The sequence below is a fragment of the Anoplophora glabripennis genome, unplaced genomic scaffold (genome assembly GCF_000390285.2).
Source record: "Anoplophora glabripennis isolate ALB-LARVAE unplaced genomic scaffold, Agla_2.0 scaffold73, whole genome shotgun sequence".
Taxonomy (NCBI): Eukaryota; Metazoa; Arthropoda; class Insecta; order Coleoptera; family Cerambycidae; genus Anoplophora; species Anoplophora glabripennis.
The window spans coordinates 1,554,146-1,564,351 of NW_019416874.1; the positions used below are offsets into that span (position 1 = coordinate 1,554,146).

At 30.9% G+C, this 10,206-nt stretch overlaps 2 protein-coding genes across 2 annotated transcripts; one reads left to right on the forward strand and one right to left on the reverse strand.

The window, feature by feature from the left end:
* Positions 1 to 574: 574 nt before the first annotated feature.
* Positions 575 to 5,318, forward strand: LOC108905002 (COP9 signalosome complex subunit 3). The gene is made up of 7 exons (XM_018707753.2): positions 575 to 694; positions 749 to 994; positions 1,346 to 1,563; positions 1,616 to 1,828; positions 1,913 to 2,053; positions 2,110 to 2,280; positions 4,818 to 5,318. The coding sequence occupies exons 1-7, from the start codon at positions 640 to 642 to the stop codon at positions 5,064 to 5,066; spliced, it is 1,293 nt and encodes a 430-aa protein (XP_018563269.1). The 5' UTR covers positions 575 to 639; the 3' UTR covers positions 5,067 to 5,318.
* A 3,633-nt stretch (positions 5,319 to 8,951) lies between these two features.
* LOC108905006 (nicotinamide riboside kinase 1) lies at positions 8,952 to 10,063 on the reverse strand. The gene has a single exon (XM_018707759.1). The coding sequence runs from the start codon at positions 9,849 to 9,851 to the stop codon at positions 9,180 to 9,182; it is 672 nt and encodes a 223-aa protein (XP_018563275.1). The 5' UTR covers positions 9,852 to 10,063; the 3' UTR covers positions 8,952 to 9,179.
* Between the last annotated feature and the right edge of the window lie 143 nt (positions 10,064 to 10,206).

The window sequence follows — 10,206 nt, forward strand, 5'->3', positions numbered from 1 at the left end:
CATAAACATGACACTACCCCCGGGGTTTACACAGACGAGCCGGCGAAGCAAGAAGAGCGCCAGAAGAAAGGGCCCTAGCCGGCGGGGCCCAGCCAGGACAAAAGGAGGTCCCACAAAGCGCCTACACCGGCCGCATTTGCGGTCGGGGTAGACGACGGATGGGGCCCACCTACGAAGGCTGTCCAGGCCTACACGAGATGAGGCAGGATAAAGAGGGATAATCCCCCTCGATCCCAAATCATTGAGGCCAATTTCTAGCCATAGAATAATGGCAGTTGATAACAATAAAAATAATGCTTTTGTAGTTGTGTGTCACACATTATTTTATTATAGTTGTTTTCGTTCATTGATTCCTCTGTTTGAGCTAAAGTAATTGGGGAATTATTTCGGCAGAGAATAGTTTATTGGAACTAGTTCCTTTACTAACTACGCACCTCTAGTCATGTTTCGCCCATCTATTTTCTCAGTTCACACCGAGTACAAAAGTGCAAATAAATTGGAAACGCTGTAAGTTTTAAGGAACACACCTTACACTTGACACTGTCAAATTACAACTGCCGGTTGTGCAGTTTTCTGAAATCTAAAAATAGTGTTTATTTTTAATAATATTTAAACATTTTTTTTCTAAGCCCTGATGAAATGGCATCGGCTTTAGAACAATTTGTCAATACTGTGAGAACGCTTTCTTCACATGGTTAATTTTGTGAAATATCATATTTGAAAATATTTTTTAAGGTTATATTTTTAGGGAACTTCAGGGAACTTTGTGAATATTTAAATAAGTCTAGTGAAGTTCTTTTGAAAAATACTCAACACCTAGATAATGTACTAGAAACATTGGATATACAACAGCATTCTTTAGGCATTCTTGCTGTGTTGTGTGCTAAATTTAGTGCACCGATTACAAATAGCTCACAAGACAATCGTTTCTCTCAAACACAAGACTTTATTTTGGGGTGCAACGGGGAACAAATTAGATTTGCGCCAGATTCATGTAAATATTAGTGTGTATTTATATCTGAACTGACATACTACCGCAATGTGATATATAATAATTTAAAATTAACGTGTTGCAGTTTTTTCATTTTAAATTTTTTTACTTGCAATTCTCTGCAAATCTTAAACTTTTTATTGTAAAATGGAAGTAGAAAATTAACCGATAAATATATTAATTATTATTAAGCTCTGCAAATATTAAATCATGTTTTTGTAAAAATAACATAATTCATGTCGGGAAGAAACAAACAGCTAGATATAGCTTTTACATTGTGCTGATATGTTTTTTTTGTAAATATAATTTAAAGATGAGGTATTTTATAATGTTTGAATTAATATTTTCTCTTAGTTGCAGAATTATGTCATTCTCTAACGAATTATTTAGTTGAACAAAGACAACCTTTGAAGGGAATAATTCTTTTACAAAAGGCAATTTCTAAGTTACGCTTATTTGACTCGCAGCTAACGTCAATTCATTCAGACCTCTGTCAGCTATGTTTATTGGCTAAATGCTTTAAACCTGCTTTAGAACTATTAGATACAGATATTACTGGAATATGTCAAGAGGTAACCCATTTCTATATATAAAAAACATTCACTCATCTCTATCATTTTATAGATCTCACATAATCCGAATGGGCCTCATTTTGACGCCAAATACTTTTTATTATATTACTACTATGGAGGAATGATATACTTAGCAGTACGTAATTTGGATCGAGCCTTGTATTTTTTTGAAGTAGCAATAACAACACCATCACATGCAGTCTCGCATATTATGTTAGAAGCATATAAAAAATATATTTTAGTGTCTTTGTTATTACATGGAAAGGTATGTCCCTAGTTTCCATTTTTAATGCAAAATTAAAAAAGTATCCCTGTATAACGTAATTATTTAATTAAGTTTTCTTTTTAGATTCAAGTTATACCGAAATATGCCTCACAAGTCGTTACAAGGTTTATAAAGCCATTATCGCAGCCTTACCATGATTTAGCAAATGCCTTTACCTCTAATAATACAGCAGAATTAAATACTGTACTTAATAAGCATTCAGAGGTAAGAAATTATATATTTTTAATATGTCACATTTCAACAATATTACTTACTTCTAGGCATTCACTAGAGACCACAATCTTGGTCTTGTAAAACAAGTGTCATCCGTTCTATACAAAAAAAATATACAGAGGTTGACGAAAACATTTTTAACACTTAGTCTATCGGATGTTGCAAGTAGGGTAGGTCTGTCGAGTCCAACAGACGCTGAACGGCATATTTTGCACATGGTGAGTTTATTTATTTATTTTTTCCGTTTAATCAAACGTTTTGTGTTTAATTCAGAACACGTCACATTTTTTATTACATTTGAGTCGAAAAACGCAAAAAATACATTAATATCTGTAAAGTTCTTGAAGCTCTTATTAGCAAAACTTAAATTTGTATATGTTGCTTGCACAATTAATTAAACCATCACTTAAAATGTAAGTTTTTCAATAAAGGTGTCTGCATCTTTAGTATATTTGAGAATATGCAGTGCAATGTTATTTCATTAATATAAGGAAATATTTAAACTTTTGAATGTTAAATGGAAGATTGTTATTATAATCACACCATTTTTGACAAGTTCATTTATAATTTCTCACAGTGTAATACCGAATAAACGGGAAATAAATCTTGACATTATCGACCTTTAGGAAAATGTTAACTTCCATGTCTACTGTATCATTAATGAAAAAAGAAATTAAAAAGAGAACCTAGGATAGAGCCTTGTAGTACTCCAGAAACAACCTGAATTTTGACAGAAATGACAACATTCTACAAATAATTTTCTCTTTGAATGGTCGTGGAAAAAAGTTAAAAATAAGAAGAGACTAAACCTGAAGTTTGTTTAGTAAAATATACAGGGTGATTCAAAAAACCGCTGACAGACTTCTAGAGTAGGTAACACATGAAAAATGAAGACAAATGCCTCCTTAACGAGATACACGGCATCAAAGTTTCTGTAAAATTAAACATCGTCAGCAATAATTCCAAAATGCCTGAACATTTCTATTTCAAATTTGCTATGGATAGTTAGCACCTTAAGACCAATGCTTGATGTACTGCTCAAAATTTTATGAGCAACAGTGTTGTAGAGACGGGGTCAAGGTGACCCCTTTTTTTAAAATATTTTCTATGCCACTGCTAATTTTGTCAAACGTGTACTATAAGGCTTGCTGAATTCGATGTCATCATTCATCAATCGAATTTACTGGAGTTACATAAATCAGCTCCTTAACATGACCCCAAGTGTGTAAATCCAGAGGATTTAAGTCCGGTGAACGGGCGGGCCACTGGATTAGACCACCATGTCCAGTCCACCATCTAGAGTATGTCATATTTAAATAAGCTCTTACTTGTCGAGCGAAATGTGCCGAAGCACCGTCATGATGGAACCAAAGGCTCCTCCGCACATCCATCGGTACTTCATCTAATAAGCTGTTCAAATAATTCATTAAAAAATTAAGGTGAGACTGGCCATCTGGTATATTTGGTAGCCTAAAGGGACCAATGAGCGTGTCACCAATACTACCAGCATGAGCGTTAATTGAAAACTCATGCTGAAATTTTGTTATTCGAATGACATGAAGATTTCCGTCGCTCCATAAATGATTATTGTGGAAGTTAATTATTCCTCGTCTCGTAAACGATGCTTCATCTGTGAATAAGATATTCGCGGGAAAATTGGAATTCTCTTCAAGCCTGCCAAGCAGCCATCGTGACCACTCTAGTCTTGGTGGGTAATCTTGAGGTAGTAAATGTTGAACACGTTGAAAGTGATAAGGGTGCATTTGTTGTTTGCGAAGTGTTCTCCAAGCAGATGACTGTGATATGTTTAAATTTGTCGGGTACTTAACATATTATTATTTTTTATTGCTGTCGGGACCATTTCCTCAGGTTCCGAAGTTCTAGCATAACGCCGTCGTCCAGAATAAATTTTGATAGCTTTTAATTTACCCGTTTCTCTTAATCTTCTATCGATATTATCAAACATTTGCCGATTTGGTGTACTTCGTGCAGGAAACATTTTTCTGTACCGTCTAACTACATCACGGGAAACAAAATTTGCTAGCCCATAACATAGATGCATATCTGTCATCTCTTCAAATGAATATTCGTAATTCATACTATTATTGAAAATAGTGATGTAGCTGAAGTAATCTAAATAACCGTAAAAATGACAAAAAGATGCTTATAAGACTTAACTCACTTGTACACTTATTATTGACATTAGTGACAGCCGATGTTTAATTTTATTTTGAATAGCACAAGCCTACTATGTGAAACTAAAATGAATGAAAATAAAATTGGATTCACAAATTTTCTACAAACGTGTTTTTCTTAAAAATGGTCGCAAGAGACCAATTCGACAGACAATTAAACACTTTACACGAAAATAGTGCCCGTTTAACAAAATTAGCAGTGGTGTAGAAAATATTTTTAAAAAAGGGTCACGTTTACCCCGTCTCCCTTTTTGTCTTAATTTTTCATGTACTACCTACCCTAGAAGTCTGTCGGCGGTTTTTTGAATCACCCTGTAGAAGTCGACCAGATTGTTTACATCTAAGTGTTCTGATGGTAATTAAATAATAAGGCCCCGATTTGTAGATATAAATTTTCGGTGTATAATATTGGTAAATTACATTTAATCTGGTTCTATTGAACTTGAATCGTAAGAAAACGAAAACATCTCGTATAATAAGTATATTATTTGATAGTCATGGAAAAATATATATGTATTTAGCAAGAGAACCAAACCAATCATATTTTTTGCTTATTTTAGATTGAAAATCAGGAAATATATGCAACCATAAACCAAAAAGACGGTATGGTTGTATTTAGAGACGTACCCGATAAATACAGCGGCCCGGAAGTATTGAAAGGTTTAGAAGAGCAGTTAACTTTATGTATGGAATTAGATAAACAAATTTTGGCTATGGATGAAGAAATTCAAGTTAATCCTCAGTACGTTAAAAAGTCTTCGGGATTACAAGATGAAGAGCAACCTAGTAAAAGTACCTATGCTATGTAAAAACACATTTGTAGTCTTATATATTTTTTAATGTTATTGTTTTAAGATTCAGTAATACAATAAATAAATTATTGTTTCCGCTGGTCGTATATTGAAATAAATCAAATTGTGTATAAACGAGATATTTTTTCATGTTTTTGTAACACCAAGCAATGTATGTAATTTGGCTTCATTTCTAATTAAAATTTATTTATAATTGCTCCATAGTTAGTTATATTTATTTTAGTATTATTTTTCTTGTTTTTAATAAGGTTTGAGACACACGACATTTCTTTGTAATATTTATATAATAAATAAAACGTTCACGATCATCATGTTAGCAAATCCTATATTTTACAATTATTTATATTTACTTCATATTGCGTTTTAGTTTTTTCGATACGATGCAAGTTGCGACCTTCCCCGAAACCAGTAAAACCAGTATCAGAAATTAAAATTTTCAAATACAGATTCTACATATTACCAAAAACATATCCGTAAATTTTATTGCTGCCTCAAAAACTTTGAAATATACAAATTCCATTCTACTCAAGCCAGATTAAGCCTGGCGTTTTATAAACGAGAATTCGCCCTTTTAGTAAGACAGTGGTAGAACATGAAAATTCATACAAGTGACGGTGTCCATTAGCGTAATTCAGAATTAAAACAACTCGTAGCACCCCATAACAATTGGTGCAAAGGTTTCTTTAATCAGTAACATAACGGTTAAATTTTTATTATTAGGATTATTTTCCGTGCGACACTTAATATCCAATACAATCTTATATGCAAATACGTCTGACCCTGAGAGACAAAAAAATCCTAAGACGACTACTGTGTCTATCTCATCTGTTCGACGGTATCAAAACTGTAGAAATGTTGAAATACGAGGATCACAGGAAACATGATTGCCCATGTAAACAACGAAAAATATATCTTTCCTGTTTTGTCGAGAGTTTTACAAAAAGTACTTAATATTTGTGATTTAATCACATATTAATAGTTTCTTGAAAGTATTTTGCAGGGTGTGATTGTGTTTATAGTGCCATATGTGATTTTCTGTATGTCTAACAGGCGTGTAAAGATTAGAAAATGTAACGATAAACATAAGAGGTAAAAATATGCTATTATCCTTAATCTGAATGTATCGTCTGTTTGAAAACTGTCTTATACCCTTCTGAAAACTTGTGTAATAAGTACAGTGAAGAGATATTTTTTTTAAAAGCTGCTAGTAATTCACTGAAAATTACGCACTAAAACGCCCCCCTTAAACAAACGTCACCAGTGCAGAATATCCTCACGTTTTCAATAAAACAGGTTAACAATTTTAAAGTAAATAATTTTTAATACTGAGTATGTATGTTGTGATAAATTTCTCAACTCCAAAAAATTTAAGGAAATTGAACTGTTAACTGGTCCTATTTTATATCCGACCTTGTGTACACTTCGTATTATTCAAGAAAATACAGCTTATTGGTTTTAAATTACCCCTCACAATGTTTTCAAAGACAAGTACTAGGTAGATCAAAAAGTAAAGGTACCTTTTTATGTAAACTTTTTTCTCAAAAAGGGTAATAAATGAGATATAGAGACACGCTTTAAAGGGTGACAGTAGTCAGCATAATTTTTGCAGCACATCAAAAGTTTTCAAAGTTATCTAATATTTTAAACATTTACACTTAGATCATCTGCACACTAATTTATGGAGTATTTGAATCCCGTATGTTGTATAAAGCATAGTTTAAGAAATTCAGGTATATACAGGGTGTTAATTAAGTATGTACAATAAATTCAACAGACGATTATTTGGGTGATTTTAAGAAAAAAAGTTCATATAAACATTGGTCCGCAGATGCTTCGTTTTCAAGATACAGGGTGTTAAACTAATGTAAAAAAAAATTTAATTAACACCCTGTATAAATGCGCTTGTAAATTATAAATACTGACTATATATGCTTTGAAATGATATACATTTCGAACAATTTCCGTAAAACAAATATTTTAGTCTTTTGAAAAAATTTTTAATTTACTTTCAGTGAAGGAAATAAACAGCTAGACTTTCAATATATAATTTGAAAATTGAAATGGGTATTTTACAATTTTTTTGTTTTTAAGCAATAACACTAAGTATATAAGATAAAGTTTCGTTTTACAAATGTAACTGCATATATGTTATGCCAATGGTATTCAACCAATTTTCTTTACGGATCCCTTCAAAAATTTGTATATTCAAATACCCCCTTATCTTAAATCTTAGTATAATTAGTGTTAGATATTAGTTACCAGCAGGTAATTTTTTTTTTAATTATTTTGTGCCCAACTGCCTACGTTACCATTAGTACATACAACATTTAGACATAGATTAATTAATGGTAAATGAAACACAGATTTTTAATACATGACTGGAGATTATAGTAAGTGCGAAAATAAAAAAGCTTCTGGATTAGGCTAGGTGGGGTTTTTAGTTTTTAAACGAATAAATACAAAAGCATATAATTTTGTGCAATAATTTTAAATTAATGGAATTGTTTAATCATTAATTAACTTCATTTTTTTTGTCTCTAAGTATCTATCTTGAGAGATCCCTTTGCGTATGCCTTATCTTCATATACGCCTACTTAGGTGTACGCCGGTACGCGTAACTCTGGTTGAATACCATTGTATTATGCTGTATTTGTTGAAATCGGTTCTATTTGTGAAAATTGAGCAAGACTACCATTTTTATTTAATAGACAAGAAATAATATTTTTCACAAATTAAAAAATAAGGTAAAAGTAAAAAGTTGCAAGTAAAATAATGAGATACCACCCATTGCAAAGTATGCAATGCCTTAAATGCCACAAAAAAATATGGCACCTATCATCTGCTCCCTTTAGAAGGATATTCAAATTATTATTTTTGGGAAAATGTATATAAAAAATTACTCGTTTTTTATAATCCTGAAAATGTCGGAACCTGCCTGTATAAATAGAAATGAGATTCGCTTGATAAAAATTAGAGAAAATTTACAACAAATTTAGGAGTTGAACGTTTTTCTAATAAGTGTTTTCAAGGATTCAAAGAGCATAGTATAAACAATAAAATGGGATCGTAAATTCTCATACAGCCGTTATAGGATTAATAGATTACTTTTATATTTGATATCATTTTAATAGGCGTTGTGTATTTACAAGATTTACATTTGCTATTTACTTAGTTAAAAAACATTAACAGAAATCCTATCTGATATGCTCTTTAGATAATTTATATGTAGTCATCTCTTTGAAATGAATAAAATCTAGTAAAACTTTGCACTAACCATTTGTATTAATAGAGAATATTCTACTACCCAAAAATATAGTTACACTTAAAAATTATTAACTAAAAATCAAAAGCTTTTTTTTGAGACACTTGATAAAATATTTGGACATCGGACTGAACAAATCTTTTACAAAAAGGATCTGGATACTATTCACAAAATTTTGATTGAACATGTAAGGTATTGTACCTAGTAGCTTTAGGTGATGCAGTAAGAGATTATATTATTTAAGAACTTTGTATTTTAGTCACATAGTTTATTACACTATTGTTAAAAATGACAAAAACTATATCTATATCATTCATACTTACTAAAGTAATATATAAAACAAATATATATACATAATATTACAAATGGAATGTATTATCACTATCACTAATACAAAATTATCGTACCTACGCCACCATTTTGAATTTTAAATAATCTAAAATGTATAAATATAATTAATAATTTTACTTAAAATATGGCTAAGAAATAAATATTTTTTATGAACTAAATAACATTAATACTGCTTAAGTGATTTGTTTTGGTTTTTTAATTATTAACCCTGACAAATTTATGAAACTAGATAACAATAAACAATAAAAACCAACAATAATATAAATTTTATGTGATTGTAATTTGTTAAAAAACAAGTTACAATCATATCATTTTAAAAATGAACGTGCTTCTTAATTTTAAGGATCAACTTAAATTTTATGCTACTTGCCTTATACTTGTATTAAATATCAGGCAAATATTAAATGATTAAAAGCAAATTACCAGAATTTAACCAGTTACTCCTTATAATTTAAGAAAATTATGTGTTAAACAATTATATTAAAAAATATTTAAAATCATAATTTTTGCATATAAAGCTGTATATCTTTTAATATTCTATCTACTGGATTTTTATTCTTTCCATCGATATATTTAACATCTTTTACTGTGTTTTTAACTTCATCTAAATGATTGAGATGTTCAGGCCAAGCACATTTTTCAAAATAGCCAGGACAGTCTGGTGGATCATACACTCTTTTAAGTCTTCTATTAAGGCACTCTTCTTTGTCAAGAGTGAAATAATATTTTAAATCGAATATGTCCTGCATCGGTTTATAATTAAATACAGAAAATCCTTCAATAATCAATATATTTAATTTTGCTTCTTCCATTTTGTTTCGAACAATATTAAGAATATTTGCCGAACATTGTACACCATTAGTACCAAAAACAATTTTATCTGTATAATCAACTCGTTTAAAATTATTTATGCTAATAAAATGTAGAATATCTTTATACATTTTTTCCATATCCAGAGATGTGATTACATCAAAATTTATGTGATTTAATTCTGGAATCCATATATGTCGAGGATCTTCTAGATCTAGGATAAAATAATCATCCTGGGAAACCACTGTCGTATTTGGTAGAAGATCTTTTAATTTCGTAGCTGTTGTCGTTTTTCCTCCACAAGTTACTCCACTAATCCCAATTATTAATAAAAGGTTTTCTTTAGAGTATTTTGACATTTTTATACATATGTATATAACTTATGCTCACTTCTCAACTGCGTATAATCTAAACTAGATCAATTCGATAGCTTACCATGTTTTTGAAAAATTTTTTAAATATTACGTAATGCAATAACTAGGGATTTCCCAATTCATGCTTTTCCATGAAATTTCAACATCCGCGCCGAACCGAGAATATTTTATTATGTCATAGCTTAGAGGTTAAAGAGTTAGAGGTTAGAGGTTATACCACACAAAACATGTTTCACACTACAGTACGCCATTATTCTATGGCTAGAAATTGGCCTCAATGATTTGGGATCGAGGGGGATTATCCCTCTTTATCCTGCCTCATCTCGTGTAGGCCTGGACA